Source organism: Ochlerotatus camptorhynchus, unplaced genomic scaffold (assembly GCF_037179485.1).
Source record: "Ochlerotatus camptorhynchus isolate MF236.1 unplaced genomic scaffold, CSIRO-AGI_Acam_v1.1 ptg000067l, whole genome shotgun sequence".
NCBI lineage: Eukaryota > Metazoa > Arthropoda > Insecta > Diptera > Culicidae > Ochlerotatus > Ochlerotatus camptorhynchus.
In genome coordinates, this window is record NW_027040557.1 from 1048518 (window position 1) to 1072207 (window position 23690).

At 39.5% G+C, this 23690-nt stretch overlaps 1 protein-coding gene across 2 annotated transcripts in view; it reads left to right on the forward strand.

Moving 5' to 3' along the window:
- The window catches only part of LOC135697175 (tRNA dimethylallyltransferase), a 408062-nt gene that overhangs the window by 49527 nt on the left and 334845 nt on the right, over positions 1-23690 (forward strand). Inside the window, exon 2 of one of the 2 annotated variants that reach the window (XM_065216800.1) lies at positions 9761-9893. In XM_065216800.1, coding sequence (XP_065072872.1) covers positions 9765-9893 — 129 coding nt within the window. In that variant the 5' untranslated portion in view covers positions 9761-9764. Of the gene's footprint in view, positions 1-9646; positions 9894-23690 lie in introns of those variants that run through there. The other variant, XM_065216799.1, reaches the window with a different exon arrangement.

Consider the following 23690-nt stretch of genomic DNA (forward strand, 5'->3'; position numbering starts at 1 on the left):
TTTGTTTGCACTTCCCCTTCTGTTCTGTGTTTAAGGTGAAATTCCACACGGCAACGCGGCATTTTTCAAAGACGAAAAAAAAAACAAAAGCAATCAACGGGTTGCTGAGATCCGATCCGATTACGCATCGCAGTTACTGATGAGCATTTATCTCATTGTTCATTTCACGCCCTTGAAAAACGAACACCGTTTTGAGTCGAAAGTGTGAGAATTGGAACCTTTTCGTTTTGTTTGTTCAATGAATGATATCGAAAAAAAAAACGAGCTTCCGCTTATTCTTGTCACAAACATTTCTCGTTCAAGAATGAACACGTTAGCTCATGCAAAATTGAGTTTGAATTTCTCGAGTAGGTATTCCCAGTTTTCATTGATCGAAAGGCTCGCCGCTTACTTCTCAGAAGAGATGGGTATTGTGTGGCGGTGTTCATAACAAAAACAGCAAAGATGGCACACACAAAAAAAGGATAGGAAAAAAACTGCAGTCGTTCTTGGGCCCTTTTTGTTCCACTACATAATGGAAGAGATTCCTTTCCCATCCATCCTTGAGGATGGGTCTTGGCACATACGGATTCGAATGGAATGTTTTGGCTTCATTTTCATTAGCTTCATTAAACAAAAAGAGATATGGAAAGTAGAGAACGATTTTTTTTTATATGTAGGGGAAATGGATGTAATGTCGGCCTAAATGCGCCTAATTTGGACCCATGCATAATTTCAGCAATCGACTAAATTTTCAATAGCGACTAAAAATATCCATTAGCACCGTCATCTAGATAAAATTGATGAATATCAGATTTTTAGCGGTGGGCCAGATCCATTGGCCAACATTAGAGCCATTTCCCCTGCTATATGAAACTGATTTTGGCGAAAGAATGAACCCGCATAAACGCGAACCTTACCTAAAATGGTTAAAAATTGTTTATAATCCCTGTTAAACTTTTACTGAAATGGTTATGGAACTTTCAGATTATAAACAATTTTTGATAAGGTCAAGTCGAGGGGGAAGACAGTGAGAAATTAAGAGCAATTCAGAGTAACTCTGCTATCTGATGAACGATTTTATCATCTCGATTGTTTTGACAGCACAGCCCAAGCAATCAATGTTTTCTGTGTAAAGGAACGTTAGTTATTTCAGCCGATGATCTACATAAGCCGTAAAATACACTCAATTAATCGGAGAACCTGCTAGCAAAACATACATCATGCAATAACGTTGTTGTTTTGATACAAAATAAATAGGGCTGGGGGCCTCTGTGGCGTTTTGGTGGAATAGTTTGTAAGTTTTTATTTTGCTGTTCTAGCAACAGAGACCCTCACAGAACTCATCCTCAAGTACATGTCCCCACCGGAGCTGGTAGTCGGAAGGGAATATCCATTCGCTGGCCTAAGCATCTGGATGCCCAGTACTACGGTATCAAGATGCTGGTCAATTTCATTACCATTGCAAAGAGAAATGTGCCCTGCAGAAAGCCATCATCATAGTGATTTAAGAAAATAGCCAAAACTTCAATGAACGAGATCATTTCCTTATTTAAATATTGCATCCATTTATTTTCTTCATTCATTGTTTTCGTTTCGTTATCGAACTGACATTTGCATGGTCAGATTCCAAAACTATATGCCCTTCTAATTCTGTTTTCGTCACAAATTAGATAGGATCCCAGAGCAAACCAGAGTAGAGAACTGAGAACTCTGAGTAAAAAAGGTACTCAAATGAAAACCGTCTTCCCCCTCGGGTCAAGTAATGGTTCGCATTTATGCGGGTAGATTACTGATGGTATAGTAAACTGTTTACCACACCGTGTGCATAGTACACCCTCAGACAAAGAGACATAACTCTGAGAAGACTTTCAATTGTAAAGTAATCCATAGCACACTATCGTCATCTGTTGGCCACACTGGGTAAATTTGAAGTTCAAGCATTTTGTTTGGTCTTTAATGATCTTCATTGAACTTCAGTGACTTTGGAGATGTTCAAGAGTAATCGAAGAAATGCAGATAATCTAATAAACCGTCATTGGCGTAGCCATGCTCCTTCAGAATTATCTAGCGATGCGAATTCCGTAGCATTTTGAGGAGCTGCATAAAATTTCATATCCTGCACTTTGTAGAAGATCTAAAAATAGTTCAGCAAACGTCTAAAAACTTCAGGGATTCTCGCTTCAGCTTAAAGAACTTCGTTGCAGTTTGTCAGAGATCTTTCTTCATAAAAGCTCAATGAACTTCTTGGAACTTTGAGAGCTTCGTTAAGCTTCAAGGAACTTTCTAGATATTCAAGACCATTCGTAGATGATGGAGGTCTTTCCAAAAGTTCAAAGATTTTCAGAGATCTTCGTAGAATTAAGAGGGATGGAAAAAAATATGGAGTGTGGAATAAATTCAGAGAACTTCGTAGAAGTTGAGGAAATGTTGTAAAACTTACGGGAGTTTTATACAGGGATGGGCAAGAAACTCAGAGTGATGCAAAATATACTTCGATAGTGATCATGCATAAGGGCGTATACGCGATGATCGATTCTCTTCGTCGATTTTCTCTTTTGTTAATAATTCGCTAGATTTAACGTTTCTCGGTGCGTTTGCTGTTGCTTTTGATAGACAATACAACCTGTTACTACTCTGCATTGAACAAATTCTAGAAAATTGTTTCGCTTAGCTGTAGCAATGCAAAGAGAAAATTGATGAAGAGAATCGATCATCGCGTATTCGCCCTTATGCATGCTCACTGTCGACTTGCGCTGCTCTCAAATACGGGAGAGTGTCTTTTATGTTTGGTAGGAGAAAGAGACAAAGAAGAGAGATATTTCATCCCTGGGTCAGAGTAGTTGGATTGCACGGGTGTTACTCACGCACAATACAGTCGAGTTGTGCCTATGTGTTCAATGTTGACTATGTCAATCTTTAAATCTTTAAGCTCTGAGTGTGTTGGTTTATTTTTAAAAGATACGCGTATTTCGTCTACTACTTGCAGACTTCTTCAGTGCCAAGTACTCTATGTGTTCAATCGGGGGAGACAAGGTTTATGCAAAAATGTTACGGTGGCTGTATGGTGTTCAATAGTGTGGCAAAATACCAAATTGTATGTTTCTACTGACGTGGTATTTTTATCAGGTGGATGTGTAATGCTCATTTAATTCTTGTCATGTAGCTAGTTTAGGTTCTAAAATAGCAGAGAACTTCAATCCATCTACTGAATGCCATTCGAAAGTTGGGACAGCATCAGTAATTAAATTGAAGGTTGTTTAACAAATTTCACCTATAATTACTAGGCTATCTGAGTCCCCACTGTTTACTTCACCTGCACACGTATCCGAAGTGGCGGATTAATAAACTTCCATGTAACTCGTTTTTTTATCACAAAAAGTTAGTATGGCCACCAGCATACCTAAATCGATTGGGTTTAAAATATTCTAATGAGGAAAATTTGAATTTTTTGGGTTTTATCATAATTGTCCATACAAATATTAGAAAACGGTTCCCTTTGTAAACATGCTTTAATTTTTTCCCGATAGAATATTTTAAAATCACTTTCGAGACTCCTGAAGTGACTTGAATGGGATTCGATTTCTTCGCTTTGTATCTTAAGTATTTGTTGGCGATTAGTTAGATATATTAAGCCATTTGAGAAGTCCTGGCTCAATTCCCACTTTTTTGGAATTTGAAGAGTAGCAAGGGTATGTCAATGCGATCAAATGCCTTGCTGAAGTCTGTGTAAAGGGTGTCCACGATGAAATTGCCACACACAAAATTGATTCGCAAAATTCGAGTTTTCATCCGATTGCCATCAAATTTTCAGGGATTGAGAAATAACTATTAAACTTCATTTTACCATTTTACTCGTATTTTATTTACAGTCCATACGCAAATGCCCGCACCTTGGTCTTAACCCCGGCCATAAGATTCTGCACAACCTGTGAATCAACCGTTTTTTGCATGTAAACCCATACTTTCTTCAGTTCCTCGACTGTCTTCACTACCTTAGGTCGTTTAAGAAGGTGCTGCTTCATAATCGCCCAGTACTTCTCGATGGGGCGGAGCTCCGGAGTGTTGGGAGGGTTGAACATTTTCGGCACGAAATTGACCTTATTGTCCGCATATCACTTCAGCACGTCCTTGGAGTAGTGGCATGAGGCCAAATCCGGCCAGAAGATTGTTGGGACGTTGTGGGCCTTCAGAAGAGGAAGCAGCCGCTTCTGGAGGCACTCTTTTATGTACACCTGTCCGTTCATCGTGTCCTGGGTCACGAAAGGTGCACTCCGCTTCCCGCACGTGCAGATGGCTTGCCAAACCAGGAATTTCTTCGCAAATTTGGACATCTTCTGAGTGCGGACATGCTCCGGAACGCTGAACTTATCCTTGGCCGTGAAAAACAGGTTGCCGGGCATCTGTTTGAAGTCGGCCTTCACATATGTTTCGTCGTCCATGATGCAGCATTCAACTTTCGTCAGCATGTTGAGGTACAACTTCCTGGCACGGGTTTTGGCGGACTTGTTCTGCTTCTCGTCGCGATTAGGGGCCTTTTGTACCTTGAACGTTCGAAGCCCAGCCTTAGTTTTGGCCTTCTGGACAAAACTTCGGCTTAGGTGCAGCTTTTTAGCCACATCCCTAACGGAGGCGTTCGGATTTCGGTTGAAGGCCCCAACTACGCGGTTGTGATTTTTGGTGTTGTACGGAATACTTTTTCCTTCACTTCTGGGCTTCCGATCGGTGGTCAACCGTTCCTCGAACCGCTTAATCACTCGCGACACCGTGGAATTCGCGATTCCCAACGTTTTAGCGATGGAACGATGCGAGAGATCCTTGTTCTCGTGATGAAAGCGCAAGATTTTATCACTGTAGGAAAAAAAATAGATGTGTAGTAGTAGTAGTGAAATGTTGTTGAAATGGCAATAAGAACGCCCCATCCCGACTTCTTTTCAGAAATTTGAAAATTTAGGACATCCCTAAAAACATTTTAACTGTTTCTAAAAACTTCTTCACTTCTAATACTTTCATCCCAACTGGCTTCATGTGGCTAAATTGTTGGGAAGGAACAACACAACATTTTATTATGATTTCGTTAGTCTTAGTCGCAGTTTTCATACGATTGAAATTTTGGCAATGCATCAAATTATATGTTCCTAACTGTGTTCGAGGTGCAGTAGTTGGCTGGATTGTGTCAGTCGACAAATTTAAATTATTAATACTAATTACCTCTCGTTCTAGATGTGGATAAGTCGTCAAATCGTGGATAACGTCGAGTTCTGCACGATCGTTGTCTTCCTCCAAAGAGTTCGTCAATTCTGTGGAAAACACAAATGTCTACGTGAGCATTCCTCGCATGGTACAGCTGAAGAGCTCCCCGGAACCATCCAATTGGGCGAGTGTGCCAGAGTGGATCGTGCAAGTTCACCGGGCACTGGTTTATAATTCCACCACTTTGAAATGGTATCGTAGGTCGATAGTTAGTCGGCGGCCTTGAAAACCGATCATTTGCTGCCGCAAGAAGTTCTTGATCAGGTGGAAGGCAGCTTCTTCTTTCCTTTATTTAACGTCGGTATCTGTTCCGCAATCTAGTGCCAATCACCGACGGACATCGATTGCCATCCATTGTCCATTGACGGCAATCGAATGTGCAGGAAGGCAGCTTCCACTCCTGTGGAGAATATCGCACCCATTCAACACTCACATGGGCTGGGACCAACGGCTTTACTTCCCTTCCGAAGGAAGACGTGACCAGAGATTTTTATGACCTCGGCTGGGATTGAACCCAGACCCATTGAGGTGAGAAAGCAGTCACGCTTACCACTACACCACCGGCGCTGGCGTGGAAGGCAGCTGTTAATGCTGTGATTGCTGATGAAGTTTAGATTATTTGCGGCCGTCGAGGATGTTGTTGTTATTGATGTCACTGTTAATGTAGTTAGTACGATTGGGGTTGTAGAGCACTTTATAATTATTCACTGGTTTTCAATAAGATATCAATTAGTTTCTCTAGATATTTTCCAATGTCTTGGTAAATGATAACGTTGATAAAGTATTGTTCTGAATATCAGAAACTATTCAAAATTTCAGATATTTGTTCAAGGTGAGGAAGTATTTGAAAGATCTCCAGTTAATCGAAGATTTCTATAAAGTTCTCTGAATTTAATTTCAAGATTAAAGATTAATCAAGTAGGGTAGAGAACTACTTTGGCCTAATCGCCCATTTTGGGCCTATCGAGCAGAAAACTTCAAATAAATCCATGATTTCAGAGTGAACAAGTCAATTATTCGTTTGGTACGATACTTTAGTTAATAAGCTACCGAACGAAGTCAATGAGAACGCGTGATATGAAGGTTTGCACCCATTCTTCCCAAAAACAAAAAAAGCGCTCCTACCGAATCATGTTTTATCTTCATCCGATAGGCCGAAGTGAATTCATTGGCGTTTCAATGCGTTAGACCGAGTTTAGAAACCGTAGGCCGAGTTTGGCGTCAAGAAACAGTGTTAGACTTTTGACAATATCTCAATGATTGGTTTCTCTGTATCAAATCTTACGGTACGTACGGAAAGGTAAATAAATTTGAAAGCCATCAATTCCGTTTGGTGCTAAACTGCGCTAGATTAAAAAAGACTAAGTGCGGGTTGTGCTTAATAGGCCGAAAGTGGGGTATTTAACCCTACCATTCTTAAAATTATCGCTAGATTGCTGGTTCACCAGATATTGTCATGGGAATGTTTAGATCCGCATCGGACAGCAAAATTGAGTATTTTCAAGGCTTCAGGTTGATAAAGTTCATTCTGAAGATGTTAACCATTTCAATAGTTCATATTGCGTACGCTGATATTCTTCCAAGATAGCAGAGGTTGATCAAGAAGTATCTCCAGCTGAACGAGAAATTTACTTAATTAAAGGCTTCGGTTTGATCGGTTCGTGTTGTGCAAACCGTCAACTGTTCCAATGTCTTATTCTTTTAGAATGGCACGTTGATCAGAAAGTATTCAATTATCTGCAACCAATTAAAGATTACTAAAAAGTCCTGTGAATATTTAGATCGATCAAGTATTGTTTCAAAACAAAACAAAAACAAATTGGTTACATTATTCATACATTCAAAATCTTCATTTCAATATTAAAAATCTTCACATATTTGCTTTAAATTAAAAAAATTCTTTTGATGAGTTCTTCAAGCTCCGCATATTTTCAAACAGTTCATGTTCATCTTCATAACATATCTGCAAAATGTCTGCGAGAAAAAATGACTTCATAGAATTTAAAGTTTTTCAAAATGAAGATATGTCTTCAAATCTGATATCACTACTAAATAAAAACAACCTTTTTATGAAACGTATGCGTGTAGATATAGAAATAAATAAAAGATGAAGGCCAATGAATATGTATTATTAAGAAATTTAAAATCGCAGCGAACTGAAATGCAGAAACAAATTGCTCCGGTATTTATTTTCTACATTCTCTAGGCTGGCCAACCCTTTGTCTGGGGGAGGGGGCAGGCCCTCTCGGCCGCTTATTTACACCAATACCAATTGGTGACATCATTTCAAATTGTTTGGGTCAAAAATCGTTCCATGGAAATTTTAGAAAGTTCATAAAAAATTACTTACTTTAAAAATTGATTTCGTTGTAACTTAAGTTTAATCTTTTGGCTGACATTTTGATTAAAGTAAGATTTAGATTATAGCATCACTCACTAATTCACGATTATAGCATCGCTGATTGTGACTCTTAGACAACCAAATTGACAGGTTATTGTGTCATGCACATACTTTGCAACCTCTTCTTGTATCTTACTTATACAAAAATATGATCATAACATCTAATAATTTCACAATTCCTCAAACTTTTTTTTTTGCATATTTACAAGTACAAGTTTGACCCATCCCATGAAGTTCTTCACCGCGACTTTTCAACTACGTGGACCCCCGGTAATTTGACCGTTTTTTATCTGAACACATTTTAGTTTGAATTTATAAATAGCTCAAACGTCATTTAGCACATGTAATGGAGTAAAGTGTCAAAAAAGCAACAAATAAGGTTAACAGAAAAACGCTTTTCTGATGGTTATGGGATTACTATAAGTTCAAATTAAAAATGAACCACGTTAAAATGCACAAAGTGTCGTTCAGATTAACGTTGTCCTCGATTTATTTTTTTATATCTTTATTAAGGAGACTTTCGGCCCGGGGCTGATTCGTCTCCAGAGATCTTCGATACATGTATTATTTTCTGTATTGTTATTGCTTTAAATTGAGGTTTCCATTAGAAAAAGCTTGAAAAACATATTTGAAATTATCTGAGTAATTCAGAAAATTTCTCTTTAAACAAGGTTAAAGTCGAAAAAATGCTATTTTGCTTCTAGTAGCATTTTTTAGTGACCATGTTCATGTATTTTGTACCTGCTGTAGCAAAAATAAATGTTATTGTCAAAAATACAATAGAACTTATTGTTATGTACAATATAATCTATTGTTAATGAGACATTTACAATAGAAAAGGGGGATTGTTAGTTACCGTAACCATTAAAAAATCATTTTTTTCTCGAACAAATTTGATCTCATTACGCTAAATTTTATTGTTTTTTTATTGTGCAAAATTTTGATTTCATAGAATTTGTTGTAAACCTATTGTGGTGACTATTTGATTATTTGACCAATACAATAAAATTACAATAAGATTAATTGTCAACAATAGAATCTATTGTATTTTATTCTAATTTTATGGTTATTTTTATCCGGGTATTGATTTGACAACAAAGTAAATCATGTCTCTTTCTATTGGTGTACAAAAATTTCTCATTTTATTAAGTTTATTATATGTTTTAAACGAAAATAGTAATCACGGGTCGAAAATGTTTACTAGGCTGGGTCATTTGCAACTTGGAAAAAAGTATTTTTTTAGGTCTTTTGAGCAAAAAGGCCTAAATCTAGTAAACACCCCTACAATTAATAAAACTGTTTGTTGCTGTAAACCGTAAGCTTTAAATTTTCTAAATTGGTCCGGATAAGGTCTAAGGGGAAGCATGGAAGGGCGGGACTGCTCACGTTGTGTGTGGACAGTCCGGTTTTAGATCCAGATGATTTGATTTTAATGAGAGGTCAATACTTTTATCTAAATGTAAAACGAAATATTACTGGTTCAAGCTTAAAACGTACAAGTCTCAAATTATCATAATTTGGAGTACAAACCGCTTTGAGGCCGTCTTTTCTAGTGAGGGTAAAGGATTCAACTCACCCATCTTTCCTGATGAAGATGTTTCGATTCCCCTTCATTTCAGATTTCACTTTTCTATGACACAAATTTTCCCACCCTACCTACTTGTAGTCACATTATTTTTTTATGATTATCACTCCAAATGGTCTTGATCTTGTAATTTCCGAAGTGAAAAAAAAATAACCCATTAATTTTAATCGTTTTTTTACTCCCGCACAATCCATGACAACGCGGCCTACTGCGCCGATTCAAAACAAAACCACGTGCATTTTTGCACTGTTTTGTTTTGATTCCGATTCATTCATCACATTACCATCCTTCTCCCTCGCACCCGTACAGAACGCCATCAGCCGGCCGGCAAACTCGCACCAGTCACACAGTCTCCTTCTCGTTCATCCGCGTTATTTGTAGTGGTGTCGTCGCCGTTTGACAGCAACAGCAGCAGCAGAGCAGAGCAGCAGTCAGTCGGTCGGTCGAATGTTTCGTTGCGGTGAGAAAATACGGTGCGTTTTGCGTTTGAATTTTCCGTCCGGGAGTGCTTTACATCGGGTGTTTTCCGCCGCGAAAAAGGCCACCATGGCTACGGTCCCGCGAGTGAAACCTCTGGTGGTGATTCTCGGTTCGACGGGGACCGGGAAAACGAAGCTTTCGATCGCACTGGCCCGGCGTTTCGGAGGGGAAATTATCAGCGCCGATTCGATGCAAGTAAGTTCGTTTTCTTTTTTTGTTTTCGATCTCCTCAGCTGCGAATCGTTGCCTGGTTGCTTGCGTGTGAGTGTGGATGTTTTGTTGTACACAGTGGGGTTTGTTTACTGATGATAGAAGAGGCAGAAGGGTTGGATTATATCCTCTTAGGATCATATCAATACAATTTAATTTATAATTCCATTTATGACCTGGAAGTTCATTGAAATATTTCTCAATCCTTATTCATAACTGCAATACAAACTATAATGATATCACCAATCATGTAGGGAAGTGAAACAATTTTTTAGAAGGCTTAAGGTTAAATTTACTTTGATGCATTTTTAAAAAATTCAAAAGCAATTTTTTTTCGACGCGTTATTTTAGATTGCAAAAAGCTCGCGTCATTTTGTGTAAAATATCAAAAGAAAGCGAATAGTGCAAGCTTTTTGCAATCTGAAATAAGGCGTCAGAGAAAACTGCTTAAGCAATTTAAATCCAGGGAAAAGTTCTTGGACTAGAAACGTTTTTTTAAGATCCAAGCAATAGACCTTTTTTCAAGATTCTGGACCGACTTTCAGTTTCAATGTCTCGTACTTAGGAAAATGTTGAATATTGCGGACTTAGCTTTTTAATTAAAATTCAAGATTCTGCAACATTTGACTTACTTCGAATTCTAGATTTATAAATGTTTTTAATATTCTAATCCAGAAAGATTTGCAGGGTTTCGTACTCATGACTTTTCTTTAAATTTTGGATTTAGTTACTAAAACGAAGGTTGCCTGTCACTTGAAATTTATCGGATATCGGATTTCAAAACAGCTTAATTAAGATCTTGGAATATGAAAAAAAATAATAAGCGCGAATAAATCTCCTGGATTAATAAAACAAAATCTTTGGAATTTTAAAAAAGATTCCAGACATAGACAAAAGACTCCAGGCATATATATCTCGAGGTTGAAGCAATTTTAAAGATTTTAGAACTTGTGAAAATTCAATACACCAAATTAAGAAGAATGTTCAATATCCTGAATTTTCTAATCTTTATGTGATCCTGGACATTCTAAAAATATTATGCTCCCAAAGGTTCTAGACCAAGAAACATTGTATAATGAGAGATAGAAAGATTAGTAATTTTCATTTAATTCCACTACCCTATTTGCTTATCCTTGACAGATACGCGTATTTCGTCGACAATGTACAGACTTCTTCAGTGTCTTGTACTTATACTCGAATAGTCGAGTATTATACAAGACACTGAAGAAGTCTGCACATTGTAGATGAAATACGCCCACATTCATCAGGAAGAAACATTGACTTTTGAAAAATTTCTTAAAATATAATAAAGCTGGATCGTGATGATAAAAAAACGGGTATAGAAAAATTAAAAATGATCAGCTTTCCAAACCCAAACCAAAATTAGAGTTTTAGGACTTGAGAAAATGGATACCGGATTTGTAAACATTTAAATTAAAGTTTTTTTTATCTAGAGGGTAAATTCTCATTTAAAAATTGATTTAAAATCCAAACTTAATTGTTGTTTTTAAATATCTACCATTTTGTTCGGATATATTTAAATCTAATTGATTTTAAAATATATTAATTAAATTCGCCTAATCAATTATTAATTATAATATTTATTCACCAAATCTGTGACGACAACACACCTCGATGCAGCGACGCTGCCTATGTAGATCTACACGTTTTCCAGCAGGCCGCATCCGATCGATTTGTCATGGATGACAAGTGACAAGCGATGAGGAGGAACGTCAAAACTAATGGTGAATCGATAGTCATCGTTACACACAGTTCGAAAGCCATTGTATACGATTAGGGAAGTGCCGGGCGTATTTAACACTAATAAATATCTTCGCTACTACTAGTGCTTAAAACCAAGGTTGCAAAGACTCATTTCAGCTAAAATAATGTTTTTCGGAATAATAAAACCAAAAGATGGTATGATGGCATGTTTTACTTGTAACTTACAAGAAGAGGTTACAAAGTATGCGTTGGAAACATAAAACCTGTAAATTTTGCTTTCTATGAGTCACAATCAGCGATTTGCTGATCGCTGAGTGAGTGAGTGAGTGAGTGAGTGAGTTTGTGAAAAATCGCTGACTGTGACTCTCATGAAGTGAAATAAACAGGTTTAATATGTCAAACACATTCTTTGCAACCTCTTCTTGTATCCTACCAATTCAAAATTTGATCATGGCATCTAATTATTTCATCATTTAGAAAAACATTGTTTTAGCTGAAATGAATCTTTGCAACCTTGCTTAAAACTATTGAATTTGCCTAAACTAGTCAAATCGAACCTAAGGCTAATGTAAGTAGCTAAAATAAAACTCGTTGAACTTAAATAGCTTAAAGCAAACACTACCAAAAAGTTGTTTGCTGTTGAGATTTGGTGACACAATCCTACAAAATCTTTAAGAATTTTATCATGGGGTCTGGAATGGAGGAGCATCAGAAATCCGCGGGATATAGTTGCAAGTCTTGCACCCAGCCTAACTCTGCTGATGAGAAATGGGTCGCTTGTCACAAGTGCAGGCTGTGGGAACATTTTCGGTGCGCGGGTGTGGATGATTCGGTGAAGGAACAGGCGTACGTGTGCAAAGAATGTAAGAAGAAGGATTCGTCGTCGTCTCGCCATCTCAAACTCCCACCTTCAGATACCAGATCTGACCGATCGTCAGAAGAAAGCGACGGAAGAAGCTCTACGTCATCTTGAGGAGAAGAAGGCTCTTATAGAGGAAGAAACTAAAACCCGGCAACGACAGCTGGATGATGAAAAGGCCTTTCGAGAGAAGCAGCAGATGATCAGCAAGGAGTCGTTGGAGAAGAAACAAGGTATTGTCCGACAATTGAGTGAGTGTGGCAGCAGAGGTGGATAAATTCACGATTCTGAGGAGAGGATATCCGATTGGCTGGATAAATGCTCTTCCGAAGCACGCGATGTGGACTCGGTTTCTGGAAAAGCAGTTTCGTTGCATAGACCGAACCCATCACTATCTATCGCTGATCAACCAGAAAGGCAAGAACCTCGGCAGTCTGTTTCTCCATCACATCATACGCCTAATCAACCTCCGGTGCCTTTATATCAACCGTTCGGTTTTGCCTGACCCTCTGATGCCGTCAGAACTGCCTTCGGTCTTGCATGATTGTCCCATGCCGTCCTGGTCAACCGTCTGTTTTGCCTAACTTTCCGAAACCGCAAGTGCCTAGTGAACCTCGTCACTAGCCTAGAGCACAGCAGATGACCGATGGACATCCCCACCAAATTCCAAATCGTCCACCGCATCGACCGGGAATCGATCCCTCAGTTCCCAGAGGAGTTCCGGAGTTTCCACCAACGATACCACGCCAGGAGCGTGCAGCACCTCCCTTAATTCTAGAGGCAAGTAAAATGGCAGCTATACAAGTGATGGGAAAAGAATTGCCACATTTCTCTGGCAATCCAGAAGATTGACCGACATTTATATGCAGCTTCGAACAAACCACAGTTGCATGTGGGTACACTGATGTGGAAAATCTCATCTGCTTACAACGATGTTTGAAGGGGCACGCATTAGAATTGGTACTTTTGATATTTGTTAGTTTAGTTTCAAATAGTGAAGTTATTGTTTTGCTTTACATTTTAATTTAAAAGACGAGACGAAAATCTATGGGTTTGAAAAACAAATTCATTGTGGTTAGAAAACGGAGCTCTTTCAGAGTTCATTAACTACGGAGACAGTTTTTTTTTGGGTTTCTTGACCCACCCTTCCCCCAGCGCAGACAATTGTCCATACACAATTTTTAAAATTTGTATGGACCGTGGATAATTGTCATCATTAAAAAACAACTTATCATTACCTAATTAGGCTACATCAATACTATCAATACGCTCGATAGGGCGTAACTCCGGGCAGTTAGGAGGCCTTCTTGGATGGAACATGGATTCCATCTTCATTACGAGCACGTGTTTTGGCCGTCACATCATTGCGGTTCGGCACAGTTTTCACCTTGAATGACTTCATTCCTTGTCGATGCTTCGAAGTATGGACGAAAGTAAGGTATTTGTTTCACCTTCACGTCCATCTCGTGGTTCCTCAAATCCGTTTTTGTTCCGCTTCCCGTCTTCCTAGCTATTGTCAAACGAGCATCGAACTATTTAAAAACGCTGTGAACAGTGCTTGCAGGAAATCCAAGTTTTTTGACAAGTTTTCTGATCGAGAGAATCGGATTTTCATTGCGTCTCCACAGAATTGCATTCCGTAATAACTCTTCTTTCGACGCCAATTTCGACTATGCTCTTCTAATGCAAACAAACGTTGCATTTTCAGAAAGGACAGACATACACCCACCACTCTGCGAAATATTTCACTCGTTGATGAGATATTTCAGGAGATGTATGTTTTTGTAATTAAATTATGAAGTAATAATTTTCCAGTAATGTATAGTATCAAAACTTCTATTCAGTAAGCTTATTTTTTTTTTAAATTATCTTTAGGCCGGAACAAATATCAAGTTTTTCTTTTGCCAACCCCCCCATTTTTAGCCATAGGCTAGTTCATCTCTTACCTTCTACAATGATACTTAATGATTCACTTCTTTTCTACAGTGATTCAACAATTTCCGATCTAAATCCAATCTTTTCAAAATTGGTTTAAAATTTTTAGAAGTGACACCAAATCAGAAACGATCCAGGAAATTCCTAACTGAGGTGACACTTTTCAAAGCAGATTCAAACCTGAGTATGAACTTTTTTGAAGTGAGTTCAAACTTTCGAATAAGTCATCAATATTTTTCTAACTGAGTCTAAACTTTTCTGTTATGTTATTTAATTCTTTTTAAAGTTGTCAAAACTTTCCTGAAGTGATTCAACATATTCCAAATCCAATCTTTAAAGAATTGGTTTCGTATTTTGTGAAGCGAGGCAACGTTAGCTGATTAATCCTTTTCCTAAATGAATCCAAGGTTTCCTGCATTGATTCAACTTTTTCCGAACTGACACCAAACTAGTCAGAACGGGTTTGATATTTTCCTAAGTGAGCTCCAAATTTTTGTTAACTGCTTTGGCATTTGGCAAGGACACAATCTTGCTTAGTGAAAGTGTAGAAAGTTTTCCGAAGTGAACCGATAATTTTTTAGCTTAAATTTTCCAAACCTTCTTTAGGGAGTCCAAACTTTTCTGTTGAGTGATTGAATTATATTGAATGTTAGTCGGAGCTTTCCTGAAGTGATTTACCTAACTTTTAACGTAGATTCCGCTCTTCTAGATCCCTTCCTTGTTCTTGTGAGATTCACATCCTTTGAAAATTAGGCTGAGATTTTAAAGAATGGACCTTCGTGTGTTCATACCTGATGGTAGATTTTTTTAAAGCAAGCACAATTGTTGAGAAAACTGGGTTTACATCCACAAAAGTACGTATTTTTTACAGAAATTTGGGTTTCTTGATCAGCCAGGTTGATTTTGCCTCCGTCCTTTGAAAAACAGGCTTGGATGTTATGGAATAGACCTTTGTGAGTTCATACGTGATGGTAGATTTTTTTGAAGCCAGGTTGGATTTCGGTTCAATCTTCTGAAATTTGTGCTTGGATTTTATAGAATGTAACTGGCTGAATACCGGAAGGACGAACCTGGTTAATATTCACAAAAGAAGGTATTTTCATAGAAAATTAATTTTTCTGTTTTTCGGAACTGAATTTTGGCTTCTACCTTTGAAAAATAAACTTGTATTTTAATAGAAGTTGCTGAATCCATAAGTGAGGGTTGAATTTCTTCAATTTTTGAGAATACCGAGTTTAAATTCGCAAAAGTACGTATTTTCATAAAAACTTTGATTTTCTGTTCTGCCAAGTTGAATTTCGGCTCCTTCCTTTAAAAAATAGGAGTGGATTTTACCGAATTGCTGAATCCATGCGTATTTTCATAGAAATTTGGTTTTTCGGTTCTGCCAAATTACACTATGGCTCATATCATTTAAAAAATAGGCTTGTATATTTTAGAATGTACCTTGCTAAATCCACACGTGAAGGCTGAACCGGGTTTGTAATTCGAAAAAGTTTTTTTTTTGTTTTCCTTTTCTGTTGGATTTTGATACTGTCCTTTGAAATTTATGCTTAGATTTTATAGAATTGACCTTGCTGAATTTATATGTGATGATTATTTTTTGAAGCACACCCAAAGCCAGGTTTAAATTGACAAAACTACGTTATATTACGCTTGGAGCACGAACCATTGTTCAGAAAACTGAGTTATATTTGGATAGGGAGGAAGTATCGAAAACAGAACGTTTTTTTTTTCATAAGAACTGTTACGTTTGTGGTATTCCGCTTGATGGTTTATCCGGAATTTATCGATACCCAAAAATCAATTGCTTTGATCCTATTTATCTACATTATTACCAATGTTCTTCCTTGAAAGGATACAAAAACCTACGTGCGAAATGTCTTGTTGATAACTCGAGTGTTACACATAATAAAGTCAACATTTGTGGCATTAGTGTCAAAAATCACGGCTTCAAAGAAGTATAAGGCTAAAGCGGAGGCTAAGAAAAAATGTTACCGTTAGAAATATACGATTTAGATATAATGTAAAACGAATTTTAAATGTTTTATTTTTTTTGGTTTATTTTATTTTTATATTATTTTATTACCCATTGGGTATTTTCCCTAAAAAATTTGATAGAAGTAGTTTAGAGTGTATTTTTATCGCTGTAAGTTTTTCGAAAGTTGGAAAAAATGTCATCACCCGAAAAGCAACGTCGCGAATTGATTTTGCGGAAGTACCTTGAAAATCCTCAACTCTCTCATCGGGACATCGGAAAACAAATCGGAAATGTGCATTCAACGGTGAGTCGTGTGATTAAACGTTACTACGAAACTCTGAGCATCGAACGGATCGCAAGCGTGTCGTGATTTTTATTTTTAAGAGATTTTTAGTCATAGGTTAGTTCATCTCTTCAGTGTGTCGTGAAAGCGTTTAAGCGGAATCCCAATGCTTCGGTCAGGAATGTGTCCAAAACGTTGAATCTGTCCAAGGACCGGGAAAGACTGCATACGTACAAAGTGCAGAAGGCTTCAAATCGTGACGAACGGAAAAATACGGTGGGAAAGTCACGGGCCCGAAAACTGTACACCCAGATGCTGATGAAGCCTCATTGTCTCATCATGGATGATGAGACTTACGTCAAGGCGGACTTCCGGCAGCTTCCGGGGCTACTGTTCTTCAAGTTTGTTGTTCCGGAGGAAGTAAGGAAGCAGAAACTTTCAAAGTTTGCCAAGAAACACATGATTTGGCAAGCGATCTGCTCATGTGGCAAACAGAGTGCGCCGTACGTGACTACCGGGACTGTATACGGGGAGATCTACCTCAAGGAGTGTCTACAGAAGCGTCTGCTTCCTCTGTTGAAGCAACACGGGGGCCCTACGATCTTCTAACCGGATCTAGCTTCGTGCCACTATTCAAATGTTGTCCTGGAGTGGTACGAATCCAACGGGGTCTCTATACAAGGACATGAACATCCCCAAAGCACCGGGAGTAAGGCCCATCGAAAAATACTGTGCTAAAGGGTGATACGGTCAAAATTTGGTCAATATCAACTTGACGTATTTCTTTCAATTTTGCATTTAAAAAACCTGAACACCCCTCATTTTGAAGGTGTGTGTGTGTAGAATGTTGCTCCTATTTTGATTTTGGAATGCACTCTTCAGTTGTCAAAATGCCGTCCAAGCAAGAAGAGCAGCGTATCAAAATTTTGCTCGCGCATCGCGAAAATCCGAGCTACTCGCACGCAAAGTTGGCAAAATCGCTAAAAGTTGCCAAATCAACCGTTACAAATGTAATTAAAGTGTTTGGGGAACGTTTGTCGACAGCCAGGAAGTCTGGATCGGGGGGAAATCGAAAACCGGAAGCCGCTGAGACGACAAAGAGAGTTGCCGGTAGTTTCAAGCGAAACCCTAACCTCTCTCTCCGAGATGCCGCAAATAAGCTGGGTGTATCGTCTACAACCGTGCATCGAGCCAAAAAACGAGCCGGACTATCGACTTACAAGAAGGTAGTGACTCCAAATCGCGATGATAAACAAAATACGACGGCCAAAGCGCAATGCTGACGAAGTTTGACTGCGTGGTAATGGACGACGAAACCTACGTCAAAGCCGACTACAAGCAGCTTCCGGGACAGGAGTTTTATACGGCAAAAGGAAGGGGAAAGGTAGCAGATGTTTTCAAGCACATGAAACTGTCAAAGTTCGCAAAGAAATATCTGGTTTGGCAAGCCATCTGTACCTGTGGCTTGAAAAGCAGCATTTTCATAGCTTCCGGGACTGTCAACCAAGAAATTTACGTGAAAGAGTGTTTGAATAAACGTCTGCTGCCTTTCCTGAAGAAACACGGTTGTTCCGTACTGTTTTGGCCGGATTTGGCATCTTGCCATTACGGTAAAAAGGCCATGGAGTGGTACGCCGCCAACAACGTGCAGGTGGTTCCCAAGGACAAGAACCCTCCCAACACGCCAGAGCTCCGCCCAATTGAGAAATACTGGGCTATTGTCAAGCGGAACCTAAAGAAGACCAAAACAACTGCTAAGGGCGAGCAGCAGTTCAAGGCAAACTGGCTTTCTGCGGCGAAGACGGTGGACAAGGTGGCTGTACAAAATCTGATGGCAGGGGTCAAGCGTAAGGCCCGGCAATTCGGATTTGGAAAAGCGGAAGCTAACTGAATATTTTTCCTGAATTTTATACTAATTGAACTTGAAAAAGAAATTTAATTTGATTTTTTAAATAAACGATTTCACCGATTTACACGCGTTTTCCCTTGACCAAATTTTGACCGTATCACCCTTTATTATGAAGCAGGCACTACGGAAGCATCCCAAGGAGGTCAAATCTGAGGAAGACATGAAGAAAAAGTGGGTTTCCGTACAGAAGAAGCTGCAGCCAGAATTAAAATATCCTTAGTAAAGAAATATTAAATTCCCTGCGTATTGATTCTCTGAGTTTTTTCAGGGAAAACAAAATCCTATGAAGATTTCCGGTTTTCCAGGTTTTTGACGTTGGACTACGTCTTTCATTTCTATATGGGGGTACACTTTGTGAAAACCGAAAATGGAACATGAGACAACATTATGAAAGATTTTGAACATTAATAACTCAGCTGCCCCTAGACCAATTTCAATAATTTTATCACCTATCGATCAGAAATGTTTCTACGCATCTTTATAGCAACTGATTATGACAAGAAGCTATTGAAAAAGTGGTAATGTCAAGCGTTGTCCAATGTACACATGATAATTTTATCACTGTTAAACGTTCTTCCCAAAACCAGTCCTCATAGTCGAGTACCACTTGGTTGCACATCATTCTGCTTTAACCTGAAAAGATGTAAAGCAGCGCTGCTGTCTGGCATCAGCTCATTTTCGCTTCGGACGGTGTGGATAGCAATAGCAGCAGTAGGAAGGTGGTGGCTAGTCCACTCTTCTACAACCCAACAAGCAACAATTGACTGGTCGTGGCAAAGGAGGTGCCAATCGTCATCGCAAATTCTTCGAGATAACCACCATCCGTCGGGTGGCTCGCCGTGGCGGTGTCTGACGTATCTCTGGTCTGATCTACAAGGTGTGCTGAAGGTGTTCCTGGGAAATGAGGTCCGTGATGCTATCACCTATACTAAACACGCCAAGCGTAAGCTGCCATGGATGTCATCTACGTTTTGAAGTGACAGAGACGCACTCTGTTTGGTCTCGGAGGGTAAATCATCTCCAACTTTGGCAACAAAACGGCCCTTTTCAGGGTCACCAAGCTCATTACAGTAAAGAGTAGGAATAGAATTCATCTGCCTGTTTGTCCATATTCAGAACCAAACGCCTCCAACGACCACACAAAATGCTCATGTAACCAAACTGGAAGCAGGGGTAGGGTACAAATGATTTTGATCAACCTTGATCAGCTTTGATCGATATTGAACCCAGGCTTGCTGGGATGAGAGGTATCCACGCTTACCACTACACAACCGGCGCCGCTAACTTTCCAGTTGTTTACATTGGCAAACTGCGCAAAAGGAAAGGAGGCAGTGTCGCTACTTGATAGCAAACTACTCATGATGGGAGGAGTTTTTGTAGCTTACCGGCGTCGTCATAATCGAGTACCACTTGGTTGCACATCATTCTGCTTTAACCTGAAAAGATATAAAAAAGCGCTGTTGTCTAGCTTCAAATCATTTTCGCTTCGGACTCCGTGGTGAGCAGACAGCAGAAGCAGTCGTCTGGCTCGCCGTGGCGGTGTCAAACGTGTCTCCGGTCTGATCTACGAGAAAACACGAGGTATGCTCAAGGTGTTCTTGGAAAATGTGATCCGTGATGCTGTCTCTCACCTATATTGAACACGCCACGGCCATCGATGTCGTCTACGCTTTGAAGCGACAGACGAACTCTGTACAGTTTTGGAAGTTACATCATCACCAACTTTGGCAACAAAACGGCCCTTTTCTGGGCCAACAAGCTTATTTCAGTAAAAAGTTAGATTAGAATTAATCTGCCTGTTGGTCCATATTCAGAACCACATGCCCCCAACAACCACACAAAATGCTCTTCAGAGTTGTAATCTTGTAACCAAACTTGGAAGCAGGGGTGGAAGTGATTTTGATTGATTCTCTTCATCAACTCTCTCTTTGAAAAAAAAATACTACAAATTTGGTACGCCTACAAATCAAAAACGGAAAGAGTTAAGATAATAGATGATCGATCAAATAAAAGAAATAAATTTTCTTCACATTTGTTCCGTGCACTAGCGGTCCTACGTCAAGCTCCCGTTCGTGCCCCTAGGCCCCTACTTTTTTAGGTGTTATCTGAACGACTACTTTTCTTCTCTTAGGTCTCTTTTTAGTCACCTATTTATTCAACAGGGTCACAAAATATACTGTTTTTGACAGCATTGCTCGTTACCAGTTCTGTGTTCCGATAACATATTGCGCTTTTTGCACCAAAGTAGACTCCTGCGTCGAAAATAATCCCTCAGAAGTTTGTTCGCTTAGGCCATATTTTTATTTAAAGTAATAAACATAATAAACAGTTTCGGCTTGGCAGTCTGGCAATCACTCAATCAGAACAAATTAATTTTGTAATTTGTCCCTACGTTTCGGCTCTGATTAGGGCCTTCGTCAGAGCCGAAACGTAGGGACAAATTACAAAATTAATTTGTTCTGATTGAGTGATTGCCAGACTGCCAAGCCGAAACTGTTTATTGTAAAACCTCACAGTCGAACACTCCAACACAGTAATAAACATAAATAGAATATCATATCGACATTCTAGCGGTTATAGAACTTTAAAATTAAATAATTTTTAATTTTGCTGGGCTGAGCAAAAAAAAATCAGAGGGATTATCTTCAGTGCAGGAGTCTACTTTGGTGTAAAATGTGCAAGATGCCATCGAATATTATTTAACTCACATCAAAACTCGTAGCAGAAAGTGAGAAATTCATAAAAAATAAAATTCCCAGCGGGACACGTTCAACAATACCATTAAAAAATACCAATTCATTTTAATCGAAACTGTATTCATAAACATGAGACCTTTCCCATCTAACGGGGAAGCTCCCGTGAGAACAACCCGTTTATGGACACCTAATACCCAACGAATCAAACCGCCACCCGACGACGCTATAGGGTAGGTGTACCAGTTATGGTGTGTTTCAATTATGGCCTATAGTATGCTCAACCTTATAAGTACATATAGTCATAACTGGCACATCTACCCTATATGCATGGCGGTACGATTGATAGGATTTTAATTTTCAATTTCCTTCGCCTACTGCGATGGTGATATTAGTGGGAGATCGAGCAATGGCTTTCAGTGTGACATACTGTCCGTGTGAACTTGGTCTATCATTTTGGACACCTGGTTGTTAGATACCTAGTTGTTGTTGTTGTTGTCATGGATGGGTCGGTACGGGTCGATTATCATTCTGTCAGCGAAATTGCGCGAGTACTGCATTGTCTGCTGGGTTGTGTGATAATGGGTTATTAAATTGCACTTTCCACGCGACCATCAGAGTTGCCTACTTTTCATTTACAAATTGCAACAGCAAACGGAAGGAAACAATGAATTAGACCGTAATTGACAGGTATGGGCATCAAAAAAGATGGCGTAAACGGTCGAATTAAGGTTACGTTGCGCAATGTGGCTGAACGTTTTTTTTTTTACAGTGCACACCTTTGATGCGTGAGAAATTTCCAAGAAGCATGATGGTTCCGTAATCAATGTATGAAGTCATCATCATCCTCATTATGATCGGGGATCAAGTCTGAATCGAACCGGGCAGGGTCACAGTGTGGAGAGGTCTGAGCGCGCTAACGTAAACAGACATGATTATAATCATTTCATCTCCGTGAGTACCATGATTGATAGCTCTTTCGTTCCGGGCGTCCATTAGCCGCTGTTGGTTGACTCGGCTGTTCTGTCCGACAATCTGTCGTGGATAAAAATAGTAGGAAGAATTTCAACTATCCTTGGACACCTCCCACTTGATTAGCATACGATGCAACGTCCACGGGCTTGCTTCGATGGATTATAATTGATTCCATTACTTGGACGCGCGTTCAGCTTTATCCAAACCGATTTTGATCGATGCTTATTTTCCTATACCTGGTGATCATGGAGAGCTAATTCTAATCCCGATCGCACATTAAATGGTGAATCAAATTGATGATAAAACATTGTAACCGATCCGACCGATTTCCTGCCTGGACGATCAAAGAAAAATCGCAAGCCTTGATCAAATCACATTTTTACGGTGTGAAAATCGTAATTTCCCACGTCTCGATCGGTATGGAACCGCCACTCACAAGCTTATGTATCTACAGAACAATAATAATTTTATGCTTGTTCTTTGGATCACGCCCCGTCCCGATTTCTTCGATTGATTCTCTCATAAAAAGCTCGATTGTTTCCGGTCGAATGTGGCCCCATCCTCGAATCCGCCATAAATACTATTTCCCATCATCCATCCGCCTTGGGAAGGAAAATTAACTGAAACGAATCTCCCAATCAAGTTCTAATCAAATGTATTAAGCTCAATTTAGTCTCCTTCTGCTCTTGCTCTCTTACTAGTCAAGGTTCGCAAGATTGTATCATGTGTGTAGAGGCAGAGAACATTCAAGTGTGCGCGCCCTCATCGCAGCTACACATTGGCTCGGTTGGCCCTGTTTAATTTCGGAATCCAGATCGATCTTGGAAGGCCATGATCGTCGTTGATGGGAATCGCCAAGAGGGGAACAAACTATACAAACAAATTACACGGAGCCGTACAAACGGTATGGTACACACACACACACACACACATACAGGCGCCCGCCCGTGCGCCATCAGATTCCATAAGCGATCACCAGGTAGGTGGAAGATTAGGTACTCGGATCGGAGTGAGGAACCCATCCGCTTCGATCCAACAGGCAGGCGATGACGTATGCAGTTTCATACCTTGCACCTGTTGGGGAGGAATTTTCAAGGGTTTGAAGCTATCTTAACCGCTCTTTCGCTTGTTATGGCCGTCCATCCGTCCGTGGCGTGCCCACCGCATCGAACCTTAATGGCTGATGAACTCTTGCGCAATGGGATGCCATATGTTGTTACCCAATTCGAAGTGGGATTCCCATGGGTCGGGGTCAGCTATGCAGGGCAGGGGTTGCGGAATGGCAGATAATTGTTTGTTATTTTTTTTATAGTGTCACCTGTTGAACCAAACTACGTCAGCAACTAGATCATGAGACGCCCAAAGCGTGAGAAATGAGCGATAAAATGGAGTGCTTATCCCGCTTTCGATCATTCTCCATGA